Raw genomic sequence first — 26,819 nt, 5'->3', positions numbered from 1 at the left:
TCAGGCCTTCCTCTCTGTCGAGTCCTGTCTTCATGAAAACAGGAAGTAGGCAGGACCCGGCAGAGAACAAGGCCTGAAGCCGGCAACAGCAGCGAATTGTAAACGCTGCTGCTGCCTGAAGAAGGTAATGGAGCACTGAGGCAGACCGCTTCTCCCCCCTCCCAGCTGAACCCCCGCTGACCCTCCTATCTCCCCCCCCCGTGAACCTTTCCGACCCTCCCAGCGAGAGCAGCAAACCTCCTTCGCGGCTTTCTCCTCCCTCTGCCGCGTCACTGATGATGTCATCAGATCAACTGGGGGGGGGTGAAGGGAGAGGCATAGTAACAAAGCAAATGGAAGACGCAGACAGAAGACAGACAGTGGATGGAAGGAATTGAATGAGAAGATGAAGAAAGCAGAAACCAGACAACAAAGATAGAAAAAAAATTTCTATTTATTTCTTTTCGCTTTAGGATAAAGTAGTACAGTGGTGCCTCACACAACGAACTTAATTCGTTCCAGGAGCAAGTTTGTTATGCGAAAAGTTCGTTATGTGAAACGCGTTTTCCCATAACAATACATGTTAAAAAAAATAATTTGTTCTGCAGCATAAAATATGCTAAGATGACATAAAAAAAGATAAATTTGTCAAAATGGTGAAAATGGTGGTCTTGCTGAGGCCAAACTCTTTGACGAGGTCACACTGTTTTACCCCACATTCACTCCTTCTAATTATTTCCCGTTTCATTTCAACAGAAATCACCTTCCTGCTTCATGATATATAAAAAATATTGAGTTTATCTTAAAAGGACGACTGTATACAGTGAGAGAGGGCAGTTAAGTGCAGTGCCTGCACGGAAGGATGCAATACATCGGCAGCTCGGGCGACTTTGTTGTGTGAAACGAAGTTCGTTGTGTGAAACGAAGTTCATTGTGTGAATCAAGACATGAAGTTCGTTGTGTGCAGCGTTCGCTGTGCGAGGCGTTCGTTGTGTGAGGCACCACTGTATATTAGTTGTGTTGATAAAAATTTATAAACAAAGCCCTGCCAGCTGAACATCTCTTTCTCTAGTTCAGCAGCCAGAACTTTGATTTATAAGGAAGGAATAAACTAAATATTGCAGTACTGAGGCTTGTATGGAGGCTTGTAGTCGCGGAGATGGGGACAGGGTGGGGACAGTGGTTGCAGGGATGGTGGTCCTGGGGATGGGGACAAATTTTTTCCCCGTGTCATTCTCTAATGAGAAGGCAACATTCGCACTGGATAGAGTCCAGAAAATGCACTTCTTCACTCTGCGAAAAATGAAGAACTGAGGTATCGCAAGCCGGCTTTGGGTGGGAAGGCACTTGCACATGAGCGATGCAGGCAGTCACAAAGTTTCTAAAAAGTGCCAATACACTTTTACCACTGTCCATACCAGGCTTTGTGGATGACATCACCTACATGTGAGAATATGCTGCCTGCTTGTCCTAGGATAACTTAAGATACTTTAGATGGTGCTTGTCAAGGATTTCTGGTCATTGTGAAAATGATAGTCAAGGATTTCTGGTCATTGTGAACATGATAATGAAGAACCAGCTGAAGGGCAAGGGAATGAAATCTTTGAGCCAGTGAAATACATGTAGGCCAAAGCAAACCAAATACTTGTAGATGAGAATAACAGAGGCAGGAAGAGAAACAGAGCAATGTGGTTTGAGTGTATTCACACTAAGTTCCAGAGTTTGCAAGGTGGGATGAACTTGCGATGATGAGGAAGACAGGGGAAAGATTTTAGAGAAGTGGTTGGGAGAGAGTGCTGATGAAGATCAATCCTGAAAAATGGAAAATGTAGTCAACAGGAAAAGGCACAGGAAGTATAGGTCAGGAGCAATGAGGAGTCAAAGTAGGCTTTAAATTTCTTATTGTAACCTTTTCACATAGTTTGCATGGTCCATAAAAAGGGAGCCAAGCTTACGTTAGGTTCCAAACTTCGCACAATAACTTATTATCAAGGGTTGTACTAATCCAAAAAACTTCAGTTCCCTGACAGGTTTTGCTGCAGCACCTGGACAAAATGGTTGTTTTGTGTTATATGGAATGAGGCACTTTGAAAGTGACCTCCATTCAGCTAGCTGCATGTAAGTCTCAAACCAATAGAGATCAAGTCAAAACATTTTGCATGGTTTTGAGACCCTAGGGAACATCAACATAAAATTTTGTTCACTATGTAGAAGGTCATGCATGGACCTTTGGTCCACTTGATATGTAATGACCCTATAATGTCCGTTATTTGAATTTTTGATTGCCACAATTGATTTTTGTCTATGTCCAGGTTATACTCACTGCACACCCCCTGAGTGAATTTTTTCAGATAAGTAGCACATAATTCCTAATACATAAATTTTATAAATAAAATTAAGCCAGTGGCTGCACCAGAAGAAGATTTACTTCTATTTCTGTGATTTAAACCACAACATTAGCTCCAAGATAAGGGAAGCAAAATGAAAAGTTGCCTCAGGGTGCCACAACCTCTTGAGCCAGCCTTATCCAGCACTGATAATGGAAGGAAATCAATGATAGAGCAGTAAGGAAGGCAACCAAAATTTGGTGGGTGGTATACTGCAAGAGGCAAATTCTGTGGCACACCAATAAGAACGTCTTTACTTCATATCTCAAATACCAAGTCAGAACAAACCAAAATAAATCATTCATCCCCATCAAGTCTGCCCAGATGTCCTTACTTGGTATTCTTATCACTTTTCTTTGTATCTTTCTCAAACATACCTGAATTCTATCACTGTATTAAAAGAATGCTTTACATTACAGATTAAAATTTTAAATATGCACATAGAATGATGAAATAATTTATAATAGCTACAATATGATAATATGCAATAGCTTTAAAAAATTATATGGAAATCATCATATACAAAATGTTTGGAATGACAATGCATACCTGATTTTCAATGTGCTCCTGAAGTATAGTAAACCAAGATTTTTTGACAGATGTCAAACCATCACTGAACGCTTCTTTTGGTCTCCATAGGATGTCTTTAGGAAGCAGACCGGTATCCTGAAAGGATTCTCTCAGCAGGTGCTTCTCTATGCCATTCTAGCCAAAGAAATGCAGTAACACACTGAATACCGTATACAAATATACATCACAAACAGCAAATAATGAGAGCCACGTATCAATATGCAGCAGTCAGTGTTATTACATTGTTGAAAGCACATCATAAGGGACAACAGTTCATTGCCATAAGCTCAGAGACACTAAGGCCCTGATTCTGCAAAGCGCACCCGATTGTAGGCAGCTGTTGGCGTCCTACGGCTGTCTAATCAGCCAATCGGGAGGCACTTTTTCTTAAAAAAATATGCACTCCAGGCAGGCTGCCTATATTGAAGGCGTCTCCAGGGAGCCTAGAGAGGCCCGCAAGCCGCCTAAGGCTAGGCGGTAGCCTTAAGCGAACCTAGGTGGCCCTATGCGTCTCCCTAGCAGAACGGGAGATGCTTAAATGTAGGCTAGCAAAATGCCGTGATTAGTATAGCTGTCGCAGCAAAGGCCACAAGTCTCCCCTCCCCCAGCGATCGCGGCAGGAGGGTGCCCAACCCCTCCTTCTGACCCCCCAACGACCCTCCCGATGATCGCGACAGGAGGGTACCCAATCCCTCCTGCCAGACCTCCCCCAGCTGACACCCCACACATGCTTCTCTCTGCACCCACCCACCCCCACTCTCTGCATCCACTCAGCACACTCACCCACCCAGTCACCCCCACACCCACTCACAGAGCTGACACTCCACACATGCTCCTCTCTGCACCCACCCCCCACCCCCACTCTCTGCATTCACTCAGCACACTCACCCAACCACTCACCCTCACACCCACTTGACCTTACCAGCAAGTTGGACCGGACGGTTCCTCGCATGTCCGGTCAGCAGGCCCGCCTCTGTCCAAATGAGGCGGGCCTGCCCCTACCCTGCCCAACCCACAGGATTCTAGGACCTGATTGGTCCAGACGCCTAAGGCCCCTCCCGCTATAGCCAGGACTGTGGGTGGGTAGAGGGTAGAGGAATGGAGTGGAAGGGGAAATGCTGGACTGTATATGGGGTGAAGAGGAGGAGGGAGATGTCAGAATGGGGACAGAGAAGAGGGAGGGGAGTGGAAGATAGATGTTGGACCGAAGAGGGCAATCCCCTGAATGTGTGTGAAGAGGGGTGCTTGAGTGTTAGCATTGCCAAATATTTGTGTCCCATGTTTAATGCATGTGATTTGACACATTTCTCAATTCAAATGTTTACTTTCAATAGTATGATAATAATCTAATCTAATCTTCTCTTCTCTTTGTGCGTCGCTCACACCTATACAGGCTCAAGGCGACTGTAAAGAGAGGTAAGAGGGGAGAGAAAGCGGAGGGAGAGAGAGGAGGTGGATAGGTAAGAGGGAGAAGAAGGGGAGAGAAAAAGAGGCCACTCAAACTGAACCCAGGCCAGTCAAACAATATGGCATCAGTAATTTCAAAGCTTAGAGCAGTGTATCGAAACTGTGTGCCTCCTGAGATTTCAGATGTGCCATGAGACGCTGGGGAGGAGGAGAGGCACCGGCTGACTGCCTACAGGACGAGCCTCTTGCTGTGAGAGGCACATTCTGCAAGCAATCAGCCAGCAGCAGTGTCTCTCCTCTCCTTGCATCTTCCCTTCTGGCACCCTCCACTGGCAGCTCAGGGCCTGTCTGGAGGGTCTTCGCACATGCACGGACGTCAACATGATGATGCCACGCATGAGCGTGACGTCCACGCATTTCCAGATGCATCGAGCTGCGGCCAGTACTTTTAGTGTGCCACAGTTCAACAAAGTTTGCAAGAAACTGGCTTAGAGCTTGTTTTTTTTTTATTATTTCATTAATTGCTTAGGATTTATTTACCTCTTTTTTGAAGAAATTTACCCATGGTGGTGTACAGCAAGAATAGGTCAAACATAGGCAATATACAATTACAGCAGTAATAATATTCAAACAGTACATACAGTATTCTTATGAAGTTAACATACCTTTTATACCTGAATGTAATGCACTCTGAGCTACAACTGAAAATGGAATGATCCAAATTCCAAATAAATGCATACACATTGTCTTAATAGAATTCTACTACAGTTTTAAAGGTCGTGATTACTCAAAAGCAGACATGAGACAGTTTGAGTTATGGCTGCTTTCATTAAATATGCATGGACACTCTTGGTCCTCTCCTCCCCTATCATGTAAAGCATAACAAGCCATAGCCTTGGCTAATCTTTAGAAGAATTCATGCCTACTCTGCAGGACTTTTCCCAATTCCTTTCTTTCAAACCTCCTTCCTTCATGAAAATTAACTTCTTACTCACTCCTTGGCATTACAAGGAAGATCTGTGCTTTCGGTGTATCTCCCCTGCAGGCTTCAATCTGACGTGTAATTTCACCAAATCTGCTGGTTCCCTACATTCAGGTGTCAGACTGAAGCCAGCACCAAGGTTGTTCTCATGCTGGTAGGACGGAATAGAGGAGATGATCATGTAAGGTTTAGTTCACCATGAGAACTGAACAAACTCTGAAGTGTACCATAAAATAGATGAGAAGTTCTACTTAAACTGAACCATATGTCTCCTCTTCAAAACTCAGTTGTGTAACTTATATTCTACCAGTGTCTCTATGTTTACATTGTCCCCTTTTCTAAAGTTAATTCGTATGTTCCCTAGCCATTTCCATATACAATTCAAGCTTCTCAAATTCATCTACATATAAGTGACTTCCTTCTGAAGTTCCTTATTACCTCGCCTCTTTTATCTCTCCCTATACTCCTTTAAAAATCTCTTCACCGAGGGGCAGATGCACAGAAGTCCTGTCACTGCCTGGAAAACACCAGGTTACAGAATGATTTACCAGGTGATTCTCAACACAAACAGTGTGTAAACTGCTTGTGTTCAGTTTCGATGGTAAAGGGAGGTAGGGGGAACATGCCTGGCACTTGTGCGTTGAACAGTAGGCACATCTCTTGTGGGAGGCCCAGTAGAGTGCAGGGTTTTGATTGCCAGAACTTCAAACAGGAGGCAAAAAAAAAAATCTTTCCAGTTGCTGCTGAAGCATCTTTTGCTATGGAAGAATTTCAGAAGTCTTTTTTTTTTTTTTTTTTTGGCATTTCACGGCAATTTTGGATGCGGGACACACACGCACACAAAACATGCAAATGGCCACTCTTGCAGACTTTTTTTTAAAAAAATTCAAGCAAACTGCTCCTACCAGAAGTCCCCCTCATGCTACTGACAATTCCAGAACTGCTGAAAAATTTTGCACGATGAAAGGTGGGTGTTCCTTGCTGTGCATTATACACGAGTGCTCATTTTAATACTAATGAGCTCTTTGTAATACATTTGCATAGAATTTTCAGTGGCTGCTGCTACTGCACTTGGTAAAAACCATCAAGAACCCTTTTGTGCATCGAAGGCTGACATAACTTGCACACTAGACTGGATACAACCAATTTTATTGGCACAGTAAGCTTTTAAGCATCAAGGCCTGAGTAAGCCACCTTTATTTGTACCCTTCTCTATTACCAACTTCAAATTCTGTTTTTTCCACCTTGCTCTGGTATATACCTGGAATAAACTTCCTGAGTGATGGCATTATGCCCCCTCGCTCGCCCTAATCCAATCTAACCTAAAAGCCCACCTTTCTAAGCCTTCTTTTAAATCATATCTCTCTATTCTCCTATTCATACCTATAATATATGTCATTCCTAAATTTTCTTATCTGTTCTAATTGTTTTTCTTGAATAAATTGTAAGCCTTAAAGGCAGGGACCAGTAGTAGCAATAAATTTGTCTCTAGCAGAAAAGTCAGTCCTTTTGGCTCAAATGTCCACTCTCTCTGTTGGGGTCTGGAGAGGGTGATATGAATGAGGCAAGAACCTAGCCCTCCTTGTCTAGAAAATCTCTATACATTTCTTACATAGAACATGGATATTATATGTGTTTTCAGTACCTTTGGAACTCTGAGTTCTGCTGGCAAAGACAAATAATACGCTGTAAACCGATGATCCAGAAATGGAACTCTCAGTTCAAGACTTCATACGGTGGAAAGAAAAACAACAACAACAACAACAAAGGACAAGCATTAGAAATATTTTAGTTAAACCTCCCACTAGATTTTCTGAAGGTTGTTCCTAAGAGCTGGCTGAAAACATTTTCTGGAATCTGTTTGCCTTTAGTTTGCTTGTACATTCATATATGGTTCTTCTCCTAACAGTTATAAGCATAGTAGATGATACCAGGTGAAGACCAATTGGTCTAACCAGTCTGTCCAGTTATTCTGGTCTACTCTGCTTAGGATATATGTCAGATGCCAGTCATAGAGGCTTTCAACTGACTGCATATCGTTCCTCATCCAAGTCAGCTTGTGTGGTCTTTCACTCTTTTCACTACCTTCCTTATCAATGTCCTACTAAGTTTGTCAATAAATTCTTAGTTTATATATTAATGATGATTATATTATTCCAGTTAGTAAACAGACATTAGGAGGCGTATTCCTGAAGGATAAGTAGCTGTGACAGGTCACCTGAAGAGTTGCTTTAAGTCCATCTGTCACAAGTTCAGTAATGTCTGTATATAAACTAAAAACTCTTTAAAACTAAACATGTCTAGCTAGTTACTAAACTTTTACAAGCAGCCCTCAAAGCTATTCTGCTATCACTGGATCTAGATTTCCATTACAATGCTCCCTTGAGTCACAAACCATCAGCAGCATAGCCACAGCATCTCTGTTACTAATTACACTGATAAAAGTTAACTCCTGGAGAAATGTTCTCAAAAATAGCAATTCAGGGGCTTAAGGTTTCTTACTTATCTGGTCTGAGGTAGTCTTTAAACTAGAAACCAGACAGAAAGCAGACACAAATGAAACCATGTCTCAGAATCTTGATTTTATTTATTAACCTATTAAATTTCAGCTGAAATATTCTGAGATTTTTTTCCATTACCCATGAGCTGCTGTAGTTCTGTCTGCTCGAAGAACATCAAACATGTAAAGTTCCTTGAGGAGTCTCTCACTGTCTTCCGCAGCTTCGTTAGGAGAAGGAGCCTGCACAAAAACATGTAAAAATATGATGACTGTGTAGCATGTTTGGGGCAACACATGCAGAGATGTCCAAGAAATGATAAACAAGAAAATAAGGATAAGACATGCTTAGATCAAGGTTTATTGAACCCTAAAATTAGACCAGTATCTTTCAGCTCATTTTGGGGGATAAGTGATGGCTTTTTCCAACTCTTTTGAATCCTGCTATGTTAATTAGATTGACCACATCCTCTGGAAAAAGATTCTACAGGTTAAAATGTATGCTGTATGAAAAAATGCTTTCTACGATTTTCACTTGCTAGTTGTTATCTAAGAGTTGAGCAGTAGTCTAGTGGTTACAGTGGGGATGCTAGGCCCATATCCTGTTGATGCTCTTTCGCAAGTCCTTGGGCAAGTTACTTCACCCTCATTGCCTCAGGTACAAACGCAGAGGCTCTTTTACAAAGCCATGCTAAAAAGTGGCCGGTGCTATTTTTAGCATGTGGGTTTCTCGCATGCTGAGGCTACTTTTTAGCATGGCTCTAAAATGGCTGCAGTTTGTTTTTACCTCTTAATGGCTACATGCTAATTAGCGTATAAGAACATAAGATTTGCCGCTGCTGGGTCAGACCAGTGATCCATCATGCTCAGCAGTCCGCTCACGCGGCGGTCCTTAGGTCAAAGACCAGTGCCCTATTTGAGTCTAGCCTTACTTGCGTATGTTCTGTTCCAGTAGGAACTTATCCAACTTTGTCTTGAATCCCTGCAAGATGTTTTCCCCTATAACAGCCTCCGGGAGAGTGTTCCAGGTTTCTACCACTCTCTGAGTGAAGAAGAACTTCCTTATGTTTGTACGGAATCTTTTCCCTTCTATCTTTAGCGAGTGCCCTCTCTTGTAGGAAGTAAGAGTTTGTGCGCTAATCCTGCTCTAATCAGTCATTGTGTGACAGGGCACGCATACTCTCTGCCTCCAAACCCGCACCCTACTCTAAATAAGAAAATATTTTTTTAAGCAAGGTTGGCACACACCGGGCCCGCAGTTAGCATGTGGTTCTTGAGCATGGCCTGCTTCCATGGATTTAGAGCTGTGGTAGCCACACAGGGCTTACTGCCGCTTCGTAAAAGGAACCCTTAGATTGTAAACTCTCAGGAGAGTGTGAAATGACTACTGTTCCTGAATGTAACTTGGCTTGACCTATTACTGAAAAGGCACCAAATTCATTGTGTGTCCTTTTGTATTAGTGATCTTTGAAAGGTTAAAAAGTTGCTCTTCAGCTTTCAGTTAACCTCCGATATCTGCTGATTTCAGCAGATATCGGAAGTTAACTGAAAGCTGAAGTGCAAGTTAGACCAGAGACTGACACCCATTTTGGAAGACTTAAGAGTCTTTTGCTGTTACTAAACTAAACTAAGCCTTAGGTTTATATACCGCATCTTCTCCACTGAAGTGGAGCTCGACACGGTTTACAGAGTTTAAAAAAAATATGGGAAGAGAGAAGAGAAAGAGTTTACAAAGCATAAAAAGAAGGGATGTAATCAGGAGAAGAGATTATTATATGCTAGAGAAAAGCCAGGTTTTCAGTTGTTTTCGGAATAGTTGGAGGGAGTCCAGGTTCCGCAGCAGGACAGTGAGGTCGTTCCAGAGGCCGGTGATTTTGGAGAGGAGGGATCTACCCAGTTTACCTGCATAGAGGATGCCATGTAGAGAGGGGAAGGATAGTTTATGTCTTTGGGCAGATCTGGTGGTAGTTGGTGTCGGGGCGAGGAAGGATAGAGGGATTAGGGGCGGAAGGATGCCGTGAATGATCTTGAAAGCCAGGCAGGAGCATTTGAAATGAATTTTGGAAAGTACTGGGAGCCAGTGAAGATTGGTAAGTAGAGGGGAGACGTGGTCATATTTGTGTTTAGCAAAAATCAGCTTAGCCGCAGTGTTCTGGATAAGCTGGAGTCTGCGAAGACTTTTTTTCGTTAGGCCTAAGTAGATGGCGTTACAATAATCGAGTTTGGATAGGATGATGGATTGTACAAGGACGGTGAAATGCTTTCTGTGAAAATAGGATCTAACTTTCCTCAGCATGTGGAGGCTGAAAAACAAGATTTTGCCAGGGAATTCAGGTGATCGTTGAGGGAAAGGGAGGAGTCGATAGTGATGCCAAGGACCTTGCTTGAGAACTCAAGGTGTAGAGCAGGGCCTGTGGGTAGGGTGAAGAGGGCGGGCAGGTGGGCTAATTTTGGGCCGAGCTAGAGTAATTTTGTTTTTGATTCATTTAATTTCATCTGTACTGAGAGGGACCAGGCATGAAGTCTCATTATGCATGATGTGATGTTCTCTTGGAGGTTTGTAAGGTTTGGATCTGTTTCCAGGAGGATGAGGATATCGTCTGCATATGTGTAAATTGTTTCAAGGGGGGATAGTTTAAGGAGCTTCAGGGAGGTCATATATATGTTGAAGAGAATAGGGGATAGGGGAGAGCCCTGTGGAACACCAAAGGATGGTGTCCATGAAGCGGATTTGGAGCCGTTTGTGTTGACAATGTAGGAACGATCGCGAAGGAAGTTTGAGAACCACTTTAGGACAGAAGAGTCTATCCCAATCTCGGAAAGTTGGTAGATTAGTATGTCGTGATGCACGACGTCGAAAGCCGCAGAGAGATCAAACTGTAGGAGAACAGCAAATTTGTTTTGGGCGTGTAGTTGTTGCACCTTTGAGATTAGGGAAACTAGGAGGGACTCAGTGCTGAAATTGGGCCTAAATCCGTATTGGTAGTGTTGGAGAATCTCTCTAGGTAAGAGGAGAGCTGAGTGGCGACTATGGTCTCTAGAAGTTTTGTTAAAAGAGGGATGTTTGTTATGGGGCGATAGTTCGATGGTGAGGAAGGGTCAAGATTGGGTTTTTTCAGAAGAGGGGATAAGGCAATGTGTCCCATTTCGGTGGAGAACAGGCCCGATAGTAAGACTTTGTTTATGAGGTTAGTAAGGGAAGAGATGGCCTGTGTAGGGATTTTTTCGTAAAGGTAGGATGGGAAGGGATCTAGGATGCACTTGCAGGATTTAAGTTTGAGGCAAAGTTTAGAGATCTGGGTCTCAGATACAAGTTCGAATGTAGTCCATGATCTGTCGGCAGGGATAGCGTCGGAGTCTTTCGGGGGAGAGAGTTGTAGGAGATAGCTGAGGGAAACGAGCTCTTTATGGTAGTGATCTTCTCGTTGAAAAATTTGGCTAGGTCATTTGGAGATGGGAGTGGGGGAAGGGGCGGAGTCATTTTTAGAAGTTAGGTTCCGCCAGATGTGGAACAGTGTACTGTTTTGGTTTTTTGACCTGGAGATTTTGTCTCCATAGTAATTCTTCCTAGCTTTTTTTAGTACGGAGTTGTAGGATTTGATGTTTTCTCTCCAGGATTGCTTATCTAGGGGGGATTTTGATTTTTTCCATCTCCGTTCCAGGGCCCGACATTTCTGTTTTAATTCTCTGTGGTAAGGGAGGTACCAGGGAGCCTTGTGAGAATAGGAGATGGTTTTAGTGGTTAGAGGGGCAAGGGCACAGTACATGGATTCGGAAAGAGTCACCCAGTTGTGCCAGATTGAGTCAGGGTTCGTGTGAGTGGGAAGGGGAGGGAGTTTGTTGAGAAACTGGGACCAGAATAGTTCATTTGAGATCTTTTTGCGGTAGGTGATGGAGTTTGTGGCACGGGTTGGGGTATCAAGGGCTGACATGAAGACAGGGAGGCAGAAAGAGCCTAGGAGGTGATCCGACCAGGGGACATGTTCCCAACGGGTCATATCTATGGAAGTTTTATGCTCAGTCAGGTCAAGAAAGCTAATGATGTCAATGGAGTGCCCCTTTTCATGGGTAGAGGTGGGTGGGGAAGCAGTGAAGCCTAAGGAGGTGAGGAAGTCTTTGAACTCAGTTGAGTCATTGTTGGTGTTGTCGTCTAGGTGAAGGTTTATGTCACCTATGATCAGTAGTCTTTGGAATTTTAGATAGGCCTTTGTTATGGTCTCAAGAACAAAGTCAGAGGATTTATTCCAGGGGTTGGGTGGGCAGTAAAGTACAGGATGCCTAATGGGTGGGGGCGAAGTTCGTCGTTTATTGAGGCTAGAATGAATTCCAGGGAGGGGTGACTACCCTTTTCTAAGAGCTCAACATTAAAGAATGATTTGTAGAGAAGGGCTAGACCTCCTCCTTTTTGATTTAATCTAGGAGAGAAAAGACCGTGGTAGCCTAGGGGACAGAGTTCATTTTGTGTGAGTAAGTCATCTTTTTCGATCCATGATTCAGTGATGCACAAAAAACCCGGATCAAAATCCTCAAGTAAATCTTTTACTGTTTGGGTCTTATTTCTGACGGACCTGGCATTACAATAGAGAGTAGGGACTGGGGTGAGAGAGTCAGAGGTAAGGATGGGCAGGTTTGCTAGGGGAACAGGTTTTAGGGAGGAGAGGTTAGCACCTCGGTGTTTTTTGAAATGATGGGGTCTGAAGGATACTAGCATGGGAATTCTGAGCCCAGGAGAGATGTTGTTGGGGAATGTAGCATCGGGAGAGTTTGGGAAGAGGTTTTTGGGAGTGGGAAGTGTTTGTGAGGGAGCAGAGAAGGAGGAAAAAGAGGCCAGAGTGAAGGAATTTGGGGGCGGAGCAGGGCTCCCACGCTGCCCGAAGTCACTGGGCCGAAGAGAGGAGTAGCCCCGAAGACAGGGAGCTGCTTCTGAGGAGAGCGATGAGAGTCTCTGGGCTTCGGGGGCGGAGCAACGGCTCCCACGTGGCCCGAAGTGGCGATTGGAGTGAGGAGCAGTACCCGATGGCAGAGATGCTGCTCTCGAAGAAAACTCGGTCCAGCAGGGGAATTCGGGGGCGGAGAGGGCTCCCACGCTGCCCGAAGTCACCGGGCCGAAGAGAGGAGCAGCCCCGAAGACAGGGAGCTGCTTCTGAGGAGAGCGATGAGAGTCTCTGGGCTTCGGGGGCGGAGCAACGGCTCCCACGCGGCCCGAAGTGGCGGTTGGAGTGAGGAGCAGCACCCGATGGCAGAGGTGCTATTCTCGAAGAAAACTCGGTCCAGCAGGGGAATTCGGGCGGAGCAGGGCTCCCACGCTGCCCGAAGTCACCGGGCCGAAGAGAGGAGCAGCCCCGAAGGCAGGGAGCTGCTTCTGAGGAGAGCGATGAGAGTCTCTGGTTTCGGGGTGGAGCAACTCTCCCCAGGAACTCCTGCTGGTGGCTGGAGGGGGTCCGGTAAAGGCTGTGTGCCGTTGGCAATTTAGATTTTTTAAATTCGGGTCCCCCGCTGGTCTGGTAGAGGGCGGAGTAAGGGCTCTCACGCTCAACTCTCCCCAGTAACTCCTGCTGGTGTTTTTAATAATTAAATAGATAAAGAAGTGTTGTTTAAAAGGAGGGAGCTCAACTGTCAGCCAGCCACCATCCAGCCTCCAAGTTCCGGAATGTTACCATTTGGCTTCCTGAAGAAATTTTGAAACATGGCACGTCGAGGCCAAAGAACTGTACACATAAGATAAGTGCTTTCTCAATAATACAATCTTTCAAGTCATGCACATATAAAAGTGTGTTAAGGTAGAAGTTTTGCAATGACTGGGTGGTGAGGTTTTGGGGGGACTTTCTGTCCCCTTTTTCCTCCATGTTTCTGAGCACAATCTACCCACTGATTAAAGTATAAGGAATATGGAGTTCTAAGATGATTTTTAAGAAGTTACAGCGATTACATTAGCGTGTTTTTTGTTTATTTTCTTGAATTTTTTCACGCTGTTTGTTTTTTGAAATTATTTTCCTCCTTTTAGTTTTGACTTATATCCTTTTGATAGGCATAATTAAATTCTCAGTTTTGTTTCCCATTCTTTTATGAATAGCTAGTGTTTAAGCCCGGTACATTAACGGGTGCTAGAATAGATGTGCAGACTTTTAGCGCAATGGGGCGCTGAAGCATTTATTTATTTATTTCTCTCTCCCTGCCCCCCTTTCTTTCTGTCTCTCTCCCTGCCCGCTGCCTGTCTGTCTTTCTTTCTTTTTGTGTCTCTCCCAGTCAACTGTCTGTCTTTCGGTCCCTCTCCCTGCCCCCCTGTCTTTCTGTGTGTTTGTCTTTCTTTCTGTCTCTCTCCTTGGCCCCCTGCCTGTCTGACTTTCTTTCTTTATTTCTCCCTGCCCGCTGTCTGTATTTCTTTCTTTCTGTCTCTCTCCCTGGCCCCCTGTCTGTCTGTCTTTCTTTCTCTCTCCTTGGCCCTCTGTCAGCCTGTCTTTATTTCTATCTCTCTCCCTGCCCTCTGTCTGTTTTTCTTTCTGTCTCTCTCCCTGCCCACTATCTGACTGTCTTTCTGTCTCTCTCCCTGCCCGCTGTCTGTCTCTTTCTTTCTTTCTGTTTCTCTCCCTGACTGCTGTCTGTCTTTCTTTCTTTCTCTCTCTCCCTGCTCACTGTCTGTCTTTCGGTCTCTCTCCCTGCTTCTGTGTGTCTATCTTTCTTTCTTTGTCTCTCTCCCTGCCCCCTGTCTGTCTGACTTTCTTTCTTTCTGTCTCTCTCCCTGTCTGCATCTGAATTTCTTTCTGTCTCTCTCCCTACCTGCTATCTGTATTTCTTTCTTTCTGTCTCTCTCCATGCCCACTGTCTGTCTTTCTTTCTTTCTGTCACTCTCCATGCCCGCTGTCTGACTTTCTTTCTTTCTGTCTCTCTCCCTGCCCGCATCTGAATTTCTTTCTTTCTGTCTCTCCCTGCCCGCATCTGAATTTCTTTCTGTCTCTCTCTCTGCCCCCCTGCCTGTCTATCTGCCTTTCTTTCTTTCTGTCTCTCTCCCTGGCTCCCTGTCTGTCTTTCTTTCTGTCTATCTCCCTGCCCCCTGTCTGTCTGGTCTTTCTGTCTCCCCTGCTCTGCTAAGATTTCATTTCCTTTCCAGTGGGTTGGGAGGGAGGATTCGGCTTTTTTGCATTTTCCAGCTGGGACAATTGCGGAGGTAGATAGAATGCGTCCCCAAGATGCAGGCAAGATATCCGATCACAGCTCTCATCCCTTTTACTTCCGGCTCCTTGGCAAGCGAACCCAGTCACAATGCCTATTCCGACCCCCAGTCTCTCCACTCCTTCACACCAGGATTCTCTCTCCCCCCCCCCCTTGCGCTCTCTCACTCAAACTGTGAGTTTCTGTCAACTTCGCCCTCACCGGGCCGGTCTTGTTCACCTCTGTTCCCGGACCATTCCAACCCCCTCTGTCACTCCCAAATGGAGGCGGTCTGTTCCCTCAGAACATGACCATCTCTCTTCACTGGTTCAACTTCCTGATTGTCATGCCAACCTTACAACCAAGGCCGCCTCTCCCTTCGCTCTTAGAAGGCACGGTGGTATACTGCGCATGCGGAGGCACGGAGTTTCAAGTGTGCATGCGCGCTAAGGGTTTAATTATTATTGATACTTCACATTAGAGGCTGATTGAATTACGGTTTTGATTTCGGCACCACAACCGGCTCAGAATCCAGATTCCTCCCACGACCACTCTCTGACTGCCCCCATTTTCATCACCACTGGAGTGGGTCCTCCCAAGCTGGCCACTTTCCAGCCCCTGAACACAATCTCCCTACCTTCCCACCACCCCAAAGGCTCTCCACAAGCCTATATTTAAATGCTTTGTTGGTTTAGTGGCCTCTCTGAGCAAGAGCAATCCCCAGTCAATCTTGCTGTCACCGGTTCCCCAATCCAGCTCCTGCCCTGTGTTTTGCCATTATCTTCTCAAGATACATCACTCTGAATTAAACAGCCATGAGCAATTGTCTGCTTTCCCCCAAAACCTAGCTTAAAAGATGTTCTACCCCCTGTTTTAATCATTTGCACCAGCAACCTGCTTTTATCCTAGTAAAGGTAGAGCTCAAGTCTTACAGAATAGATTTCTCCTACTCCAAAATACTACCTAATTCTTAATAAGGCTAAAGCACCTTTTTCCTGCACCATTCTCTCATCCACACATTGAGATTCGGTGCTCTGCCAGACTTTGGGGTTTTTGTATTGTATTTTATTTTTATTTATTGTATTTGATAAACCGCTTGTACATCGGTATTAAGCAGTTTAAAAAACTAATACATTAGGCACATTAAACTTCCCTCTCTGTCCCAAACGAGCTCACAATCCTGCATATCTGAAGATAAATACAACTATGGATTAAGTCCTGATAGAGCATGCATTTTACCCTTTGTAGCATCCAAAAAGATTTCTCTTCCTGCATCTGCCATTATATTTTATACAAATATAAAGATGGCTACAAACCTTCTCATTCTGACATTAATGATTTTAAATGTTTGTACCTAAGCTGCTACATATTAAGTGTAATTGACTATGATTTGATTCCAGACAGAGAGCAAGCTTACAGATAACTTGCTGTCAGTGAGTCATCAGAAAACGACGCATCATGTTTGCACTGAAGAAAACATATTTATCAGATATAAGACAGAATAATTTGTCTTACCGATGATTTTTTACACATTGAAATGTAATAGATTTACCCAAAAATAAATAAAAAAATGAAATACATAAAAACATCAAAAAGGGTCAGATTAAGACAATCTAAGAAACAAAAACTTGCACCTCACAACTTGTCCACATTAGGGAAGAAGAGGGTTGGAAAATAAAAAGAAATTAATACAATTTAGTAGGTTCATCGTATGCCCCCCTAGTCCAAGTATTTTTGGAAAGAAAGTGAACAAGTGATTTCCACTCTACTCAGTAGTTTATAGACCTCTATCATATCACTCCTGAGCTGTCTCTTCTCCAAGCTGAAGAGCCCTAGTCATTTTAGCCTTTCCTCTTAGGGAAGTTGTCCCATTTCTTTTAGCACTTTTGTTGCCCTTCTCTGTACTTTTTCTAATTCTGCTATATTTTTTTTGAGATATGGACACCAGAACTGCACACAGTATTCAAGGTTCGGCTGTACCATAGATCGATACAACACAACATTATAAAGGTTAAAGTTAAAACTGTTGCAGAGCTAGAAGGAAAAACGAGAGCTTTCCTTTTTGAACTCTGGCTACTCAAGATTTCTCAGCTCAGTTTTATTCTGTTGGCATAATATCATAACCAATATATTCAATTCCATTTATTCCTTCGACATTCTCTCATTATATGGAAATTGAGTAGTACACACAAATACTGCAAAACCCAATCTACATAATGAATACTATCAATAATAGTTTTCAAAGCAGTATAAATAAAAACATAAAACAATGTTAATCAGATTTTAAACATATAAAACAAATACTATTCTTCAGAAACAAAATTAAAGTAAGTACTACTATCTCCAAAATTTTTGGAACACAGTCATGCTTTTATTTTCTTCCTGATTTATAAATATAATTATTGATGTTACTTAACTACTGCAGAGAATTCTATAAAAGAGGCCAAATTATAAAATGCAAAGCATTAGATTGAGGTAATTTGGATAGAGAGGGCAAGCAAAGCAATCCATTTTGGATTGATTGTAAAGAAAGACCCAGAATATATTTCCACAACCAGTGAGAAACTACTGTGGCTCACACTTAGAAAAAACAAGAAACACAATGTATAAAACGCTGAGATCAGTCATATTGGGTCAGACCAATGGTCCATCCAGTCCAACATTCTGCCTCAAACAGTGGCCAATCCAGGTCACAAGCACCTGACAGAAAATCAAATAGTAGCAATATTCCATGCTACATATACTAGGGCAAGAAGTGGCTTTCCCCATATCTGTGACAGAGTGAAGTTCCTGACACAACCCAGCAGAGGGAGCTTGAGCAGTGGAGTGCGAGGAGCTAATTTGCATAAGATCCTTCAAAGGTACCTGGGAGTTGTCCACTCACCCTGAGAGAAATAGGGTGCTGAAAGGGGCAGTTCGAAAGCAAGGAACTGGGAAAGGCAGAAGCTCCTTTGGGAGCCAGGCAACTCTCAAGGGGAGGAATGCTGGCTTAGGCCTAACCCTTGGCAATCCTGATAGACTGGCCTGCCCGGTAGAGCGTGGAGTCCAAGGGGGGCTCTAGCTTGGCAACCGGCAGAAGGCTGAGGGAGTGTGTAGTGACCAGGGGAGTGAGCAAATAGGGAGAGTTCTCATGAAGAGAACAGCCAGAAGAACCAGAGAAGTCCCCAGGGAATCTTCAATGCATGCATCTAGGAAAAGATGACTGAGAGGCTGGAAGAGTCCTCAGTGCATGTGTCCAGGAACTGTGAGAGGGTCTGAAAGAAGGAGTAGCCAGATGGCCTGGTAGAGCTTGGAATCCAGGCAGGGCTCAGGCTTGATGACCGGCAGGAGGATTGGTGAGTGTCCAGGACCCATGGGGACCCAAGAGGCTGGGGAGTAAGGGACCGGCTGTGACTCCGCAAGATGCAGCTAGAAGAGCTGAGTCCAAGGTCCAAAGCTGAGAGTTCTGGCAAGAGATCAGTGGAAGGACTGGCCAGACCGGTGACGAACGGCAGAGAGATCAGTAAATGGCACCAGAAAGCCACTAGAAGACTCCCTAGGAAGTAGCCTTATAGACCCGGGAGAATGTTGGCCAAAGGTCTGCCAACGCATATTTATTAAAAAATAAGAACAATTACCTTATTTATATATATATATAGTAACATCTATCTGTTTCACTAAAGTTAATCATTGTGGACAGCCAATGATGAAGCACCACGTAAAGCTTCCCGCAGTTTGAAAATGACATAGCGGAGGAGTGGTGGGGCTGAGGCTTCCCTTGAAGATAAGATATATTAATGGTGAAAATTATATAGAATCCAGATCCAGATGATCAGGGTGGGTTAATATAAGACAGGTGTAGAGAGGACTCATTCAAAAGCAAAGTTTCTAGATTTCAAAAAATCTAACTGTTCAGATGGGGGATTATGTCAAGGATTTGTATGGATGGGAACATCTGGAAGAAGTAGAAAAGAACATAAGAACATAAGCAGTGCCTCTGCTGGGTCAGATCGGAGGTGCATTGTGCCCATCAGGTCCCGGACCTGTATAATAATCCTCTATCTATACCCTTCTATCCCCCTTTTCCTTCAGGAAATCATCTAATCCCTTCTTGAAACCCAATAGCATACTCTGTCCTATCACACCCTCTGGAAGCACATTCCAGGTGGGCAAAACTGAAATGAGCTATTGTAAGGGCAGCAAACCATCTTGTAAGGAAAACTAAGAGGAAAAAAAGCCGCTTTGATTGTCAAAAGTAGTTGCTGAAAAAGAAAGAAAAAAAGAGGTTAGCTTTCATAAACTATAAAAGATCACAGTCTACAAAAGATGGCAGAAAGAGGATGGCAGGAAAAATATCTGGAAAAGTTCAGGAAAGCAAAAATGCAAATGGAAGAAAAATAACTAACACGGTAAAAGGGGGGGGATAAGACATTCTTTAGATATGGTAGTGATTAGATTGTAAGTTATTCTGAGCAGGGACAGTGTCTTGAATGATCTAATGTACAGCGCTATACAAATGACAAGTGGTAATAGTAGTAGAATTGCAAAAGTAGCATTGTGAGACTCAAAGATGAAGGGGAGAAATATGTAGAAGCTGCTAAAAGATAAGGCTGAATTGCTTAACAAATATGTCTGTTCAGAGCTAAAGGGCAGGGTGTGGAACCACAGATGACAAGGAATCTATTTTTGTTTATCTTTCTTCATTAGTTATTTAAGATGTAGCTGAAAGAAATTTTGCAATTTTCACCCTTAAAGTCTTTAAATATTGATAGCATAATGCATGTTCCATCAGATCTGACAATGACCCATGGATAATGGAAGTCTGTCTGCAGGGCTACAAAATACAGGTGGTCTGCAGAGACAGAAAACGAGGAGGAGGTCTAGCTATCATACCCCAAAACACCCTGAATTAGAGAATGACACGGTGGCGGTTTACCCGTGGCCACCGCGTTTAGCCACGGGTGACCCGCCGAAACGGGGAACGAAAACTAGCAGTCGCTGCGGTGACGGGGACAAGGCCATTCACCGCCCTGTGGAGTGGTGAATGGTCTTGTCCCCGCAGTGAGGCATGAAGGATCGCGCGGTCCCCGCAGCCCACACCCGCCTGCCCAATCGATCCTAGTGTTTAGCCATCTCTCTCCCTTCTCCTCACCTTAGTTTGTAGGTTTTCTTTTTCGGTGACCCGCCCGCTATCAGAGAGCCGCGCACCCGCTGCTGCTCAGTTTTGATCTTCTGCTCTGACGCAACCGGAAACAGGAAGTTGCAGCAGAGCAGAAGATTGAACACTGAGCAGCCGCCCGTGCGCGGCTCTTTGGGAAAGCGTGCAGGTCGCCGAAAAAGAAAACCTACAAACTAAGGTGAGGAGAAGGGAGAGAGCTGGCTAAACAGTAGGATCGATTGGGCAGGCGGGTGGTGGCTGTGGGGACCGTGCGATCGCTCGTGTTCCCGGCTCAAACTGGAAGGAGGGAGTGAAAGGGAAAAGGATTCTGGGCCAAGGGGATGAAGACGGAAAGAAAAACCCACAGCAGGAAAGAAAGGGAAGGACAGGCAGGTGAGCCAGATGCTAGAAGCAGGGGGGGGGGAAGAAAGAGGGAAAAAAGCTAGATGGGGTTGAAAAGAAGAGACACACTGGTATGGAAGAGGAAGATAGGGGAAATCTGGACACAGGAAGGTAACAGAAAGAGGGGAAATTATGTGCATGGGGCATAGGGACAGAGACATAAAGGGGACATGCCATGGGGATGGTATATGGACACAGGGGGGGCAATGACAGATACATAGGGGAGATATTAGAAATGGAGAAAATAGGAGCACAGAAGCGAGATGGTTTGTGGGGATGGGACAGGGACCGAGCTCGCAGGCTCCAGTGGCTTGCACAAATTACATTGTAACATGCCATGAAAATAACAGGGAGGAAGGTAGATAGATAGGCCACGCGAGAGGAGCTGAAGGGTAGTAGAAAGGAACAGATGGTAAAGGAGGGAGAGAAGGGTGGTGGTGGAAAGGAATAGGACAGACATTGAAGGAGGGTGGAGAGGAACAGACCCCGAAGGGAAATGTGGAAGACAGAGTGGGAAGAAGACAGATGCCAGACTATGGGGGAGCGGAGGGAAGAAGATGGGTGCTAGACCAATTGGGGGAGGGGTGAAGGGAGAGGCACAGTAACAGCAAATGGAAGACGCAGAGAGAAGACACACAGTGGATGGAAGGAATTGAATGAGAAGATGTGGAAAGCAGAAACCAGACAACAAAGGTAGAAAAAAAAATTATTCAAATTACTAAAAGAACTCAAAGACACCAAACCGTTTCTGGCTACTAACAAAGACACCCCTCCATTTGCCTCTCAACTAGCAAAATTTTCTAGAAACAAAATCACAATAGCTAAGGAGACCTTCATTGGAGCCCCAACCCAACTGGATGAGGTTACTCTCCCCACCCCACCCCCGAAAAAGAATCAAGTGCAGCAAATAGAACTTGGTCTGACATCCAAAAAATACAATGGTCCAACATACGTAAACTATACAATAAATACAGTCAAGCATCATGCGACCTCAACTACTGCCCCCCATACCTGTTAAGAACCTCAAGCCTGAAATTCCGCACCCACCTCATGCAGTGGCTACAGTCCATGCTCACTGAAGGCCTTTTCCCAAAGGATCTCAGGAAATCATCATTACCGCTATCTTGAAAGACCCAAAGGGAGCAACTGATCTATCCTCCAATTACAGACCCATAGCATCAATACCTTTATACGTCAAGCTTATGGAAGGCCTGGTGGCAAAACTTCTCACAGACTACTTAGAACTCCACAACATACTCCAGGTGCAACTCTGGGGAAGAGTGAACAAGAAAAGGACCTGGGTATACTGATAGATAGGACCCTGAAGCCGTCGGCACAATGTGCGGCAGCGGCAAAGAAGGCAAATAGAATGTTGGGCATGATAAAGAAAGGAATCTCGAGTAGATCGGAGAAAGTTATAATGCCGCTTTATAGGGCAATGGTCAGACCACACTTGGAATACTGCATCCAACATTGGTCTCCCTACCTAAAGAAGGATATAAAACTGCTGGAGAGGGTGCAGAGACGAGCAACAAAACTGGTGAAGGGTATGGAGAAACTGGAATACGAGGACAGACTTATAACACTAGGATTGTTCTCCCTTGAGAAAAGGAGACTGCGTGGGGATATGATCGAGACCTTCAAAATACTGAAAGGAATCGACAAAATAGAGCAGAGAAGATTATTTACATTGTCCAATTTGACACGGACTAGAGGACATGTAATGAAGCTAAGGGGGGACAGGTTCAGGACTAATGTCAGGAAGTTCTGCTTCACTCAGAGAGTGGTTGACACCTGGAATGCCCTCCCAGAGGAGATTATTGCGGAATCGACCGTCCTAGGCTTCAAGAGCAAACTAGATGCATATCTCCTTAAGAGAGGCATATAAGGATATGGTGGACTATAAATTAAGCCAGGTGTACACCTGGCAGGGCCTCCGCGTGTGCGGATCGCCGGACTTGATGGACCGAAGGTGTGATCCGGAGAAGGCAGTTCTTATGTTCTTATGTTAACCCTCCCAATCAGGCTTCAGGACCAACTAAAGCACAGAGACACTACTAGGCTATCTCCTGGACAGAGCCCAACAACACTTAAGCAAAGGCAAAAAAAATGCTAATCATACAACTAGACCTCACCGCAGCATTTGATCTGGTTGATCACAACATACTACTATAAATATTGAAGACAATAGGAATCTCAGGCAGGGTACACACATGGTTCCAAGGATTCCTACAATCCAGATACTACAGTCTAAAACCAAACAAAGAAAAATCAAAATCCTGATACAACTCCTGCGGTATGCCCCAAGAATCCCCATTATCACCAACACTCTTCAATCTATTCGTTGCCTCACTCAGCACCTGTTTAGACCAACTAAATATAACATCATACAGCTACGCAGCCAACATCACCATCCTCCTCCCCATCGATCAACCAACCCCCACAGCAACAAATGCACTACACAAAACACTAGAAACAGTAAAAGAATGGATGAAAAACCACAAACTAAAGCTAAACCCAGACAAAACAAAGTTACTTCTTCTTGAAAACGACAGTCCCTACCATAACGAATCTTGAAATAAACTCCATCTCATACCCCATACATCCCCACCTAAAACTACTAGGGGTGACGATAGACAGAGGCTGTATCATGTAACTACATATAAAAAAAAACATTCCATAAAGCCTTCGCAGTCATACTTAACCTAAGACAAATCCGCAAATTCTTAGATAAAATGCAATTCAGATTCCTGGTCTAAGCACTAATACTAGGATTACTAGACTACTGCAATATCATATACCTACCCTGCCCCACCACCATGATAAAACAACTACAAACAGTGCAAAACACAGCCTCAGACTAATCTATTCACTGAAGAAGTACGCATCACTGCCGCCTACCAAGACACACACTGGCTACCTGTACAAGCACAAATACTTTTTAAATTCTACTTTATAAATTCTACAAAACCCTACATGGCAATGGACCATTCTACCTGAACTTGCCTAACTCAGAACAACTCTTCCAGACTAAGGAGAACTCAGCTACCCTTCACTCACCCCCCCAATCAAAGGAATTTGGCGTAACAAATACACAACGGACTAATCGCCACGCAAGCAGCAAAACTAGACAGCCACATCTCCAATTTACTGATCTCAGCACCAAACTACAATACCTTCAGGAGGGAAATAAAAACCAGGTTGTTCAAGAAATATTTCAAGACAAACTCCTAACACAACCATTAACCTCACTCCATCACCAGACTATAAATGTTCTAACCAATAACTTTCCTGTAATCTTCTGGATTAGACCAGAATCTTATCCTTTTGTAATCCACTTAGAACCAAGTTTCAGAACCAAGATTCCAAGTTTGATTATAATTTGGTATACTGACCATCACAAGTAGCTGGCCGGTTTACTAATATTAAAACCGCAAGGTATTGACAGAATAAAAGAAACTAATGTAATGTAAAAAGAAAAGTGGTTAATGAGGAAGGTGAGACTCTGTGGTTTCTCCAGATAGCTTCGATATTTCAAATTTTTTAGAAACACTATAAGATATAATTACTAAAAGAGCCACATTGTTGGTCTCTTTCACTCTGAGGAGCAAAAGATGGTGATTTTGAAAATTATAATTTGCAAAAAGCAAGTTCCTTTCTGTGGTCAAACAATATCTATTTTTCCTGACGTAGCCAGAACAACTCAAAAAAGAAGGAAGGCCTTCCTTTAGCTTAAGTCTAGGACTTTGGTGATAGGTGATACTTTCTTCTTAAAATGTCCTTACAAATATTTGGTTTATTATGCTAGGAATGACTATGTTTTTTTGGGAACCTACTCAATTTGAATATTTTTTTTTGCAGAGAAATAATTGTTGGATAACTGTGCATTATTCCAAATTTAGGAATTGTTTGAGTTTTGGATCCTTTATCTCTAATTTCCTCAAATTCAGATTTAAAGTAAGAAGTATTACTTCCATTAGTTGGTTCTTTTTGTTCATCCCCTTGATGTAGATTTGTGATTGAAGTTTTTTTTTCTTTTGTTTTTTTCCATTTCTTTCTTGGTTGATTTATCATGTGTATAATTTAAAATTCAACAAACATAAAAGTTAAAAAAAAAAAAAAAAAATACTGCTAAGTGCTCATCTAGCATTTATACATGTAGGGTCAAATTCTATAAAGAGTGTCCTGATTGTAGGTGGCCAACTGCTGCCTAACCAGCCAATCGGGATGCACCTTTTTTTTTTTTTTTTAAACTTTCTGAGGTAGGATGCTTACATTGTAGGCGCCTCCAGGAGCCTAGGGAGGAGTATAGACCCGCCTAAGTACACCTAAGGCTAGGCGTGGGCGTGTCTTGGTCCAGAAGTAGCCTTAGTGTTAGTCGCCGGTATATTAGGCCAGGGTTTTTCTGGCCTAATCTACCAATGCCTAAGGTCATACCACACCTATTCTCTGCTCCTAACCACATCCACTTTTCAGGTAGAAGCCTTGACAGATATTAAGCGCTGCACTGAATTTCATGTGCAATTTCAATGAAAGTTAAATTAATGTTTTTTAATTGACTTTTAATGGCATTTTCAATTAAAATGCCAATTTAAAAATTTGGCATTGCACATGGAATTTGGCTAGGTGACACTAGGCGCCATCTATGTAGGCACTGTTTAGAGCAGGGGTGCCCAATAGGTCGATCGCGATCGACCTGTAGCTCGCCAAGGCAAAGTGAGTCGATCATCCAGGACTCACTTTGCCTTGGCGATCTATCGGGCCGATCAATCTTCCTCTCCCAGACGTCAATTCTGCCGTCGGAGAGGAAGTTCGGGCCAGCCAATCGCTGCCTGGCTGGGCGGAACTTCCTCTCCGATGGCAGAATTGACGTCGGAGAGAGGAAGATTGATCAACCCGAAGCAGAGAGAGCATGGGGGGCGTCGGCGTTATCCATTGGTGGCGTTTGGGTCCTGTTCCCCGATGGCAGCGGCACTGGCTGTGGCTTGGGGAAGGGCAGGGAGAAAGAAAGAAAGGGGGCAGGCAGGGAAACAGAAGGAAAGAAGAGAAAAAGAAAAAAAGAAAGGGGGCATGAAGAGAGAAAGAAAGAAAGGTCAGGGAGAGAGGAAGAAAAAGTTGGGGGAAGGAATGAGGTGTGGAGGAGAGGAAGCATACAGGCTGAAAGAAAAATTGGATGCACAGTCAGAAAAAGAAAGTGCAACCAGAGACTCATGAAATCACCAGACAAGGTAGGAAAAATTATTTTATTTTAAATTTAGTGATCAAAATGTGTCTGAATTTATATCTGCTGTCTATATTTTATAATATGGTCCCCTTTTACTAAATCGCAATAGTGGTTTTTAGCGCAGGGAGCCTATGAGCATCAAGAGCAGCGCTGGGCATTCAGCGCAGCTCCTTGCGCTAAAAACTGCTATTGTGGTTTAGTAAAAAGGGAGGGAGGTGGGTATTTGTCTATTTTTGTATGGTTGTTACTGAGGTGACAGTGCATAGAGTCATCTGCTTTGACCTCTTTGAAAAAAACCCCGGAATAGGAATGATAATTAACAATTCTATGCGTACCGTGTGCGTTGTGTTTTTTTTTAATTTTATTGTTGGTAGATCATTTTGACTAGATCATTTTAAAAATAGCTCGAGAGTCAAAAAAGTGTGGGCACCCCTGGTTTAGAGAATATAGCTATGGAATTGCCTTCATTAGCGAACTTTCCCCCTCCTTTACTAACGCGTAGCGCGGGTATTAGCAACGGCAGTGGTGGTAACTGCTCCGACGCTTATAGAATTCCTATGAGCGTCGGAGCAGTTACTGCTGCTGCAGGCGCTAAAACTTGTGCTACGCATTAGTAAAGGAGGGGGTTTCTTATTTCTAGAAGTGTATAACCAGCTACAGTGAATAATTGAAAAATACAAGCAGGGCATTTAAACACATAGAAGAAAGTCTTACCTTGTGGAAATAAATATAGCCCTGTGTAAGCTCATCTGAACCCTCGCCAGAAAAAATAACCACGCTGTCTGTTTTCTTGCGTATGTATTTAGAAACCAGATACATTCCTAAAGAGATTTAAATAATGAATAAAGGTTATACAACCCACAAAGAAAACCTGAGAATAATTTTAAATTCTGACTTTGATTTTGAAAGAAAATTTAATTTTTATATATTTATATATCTTAACACAATACAGTTCTCTACCTAGTTCTCAGAATGCACCCAATTTTTTGTGTTTCTGGGATATGTTTATGTTTATTAAGATTTGATATACCGCTCTGGAAGGGTGGGCAAAAAAGTGGCAAATGAGCTTTAACATAGAGAAATGT

At 43.6% G+C, this 26,819-nt stretch overlaps 1 protein-coding gene across 6 annotated transcripts in view; it reads right to left on the bottom strand.

The window, feature by feature from the left end:
* The window catches only part of ASNS (asparagine synthetase (glutamine-hydrolyzing)), a 213,017-nt gene that overhangs the window by 27,407 nt on the left and 158,791 nt on the right, over positions 1-26,819 (bottom strand). For 5 of the 6 annotated variants that reach the window (XM_033931030.1, XM_033931033.1, XM_033931032.1 and 2 more), the window contains 4 exons: positions 26,449-26,555; positions 7,965-8,065; positions 6,971-7,052; positions 2,916-3,071 (listed from right to left, as the gene is read on the bottom strand). In XM_033931030.1, the coding sequence (XP_033786921.1) occupies positions 2,916-3,071; positions 6,971-7,052; positions 7,965-8,065; positions 26,449-26,555 (446 nt within the window). The remainder of the gene's footprint in view (positions 1-2,915; positions 3,072-6,970; positions 7,053-7,964; positions 8,066-26,448; positions 26,556-26,819) is intronic. The other variant, XM_033931036.1, reaches the window with a different exon arrangement.

This window comes from Geotrypetes seraphini, chromosome 2 (genome assembly GCF_902459505.1).
Source record: "Geotrypetes seraphini chromosome 2, aGeoSer1.1, whole genome shotgun sequence".
In the NCBI taxonomy this organism is placed as follows: domain Eukaryota; kingdom Metazoa; phylum Chordata; class Amphibia; order Gymnophiona; family Dermophiidae; genus Geotrypetes; species Geotrypetes seraphini.
Note: the sequence above shows the minus strand (reverse complement) of the source record. Positions and strands in the feature narration are given on the sequence as shown.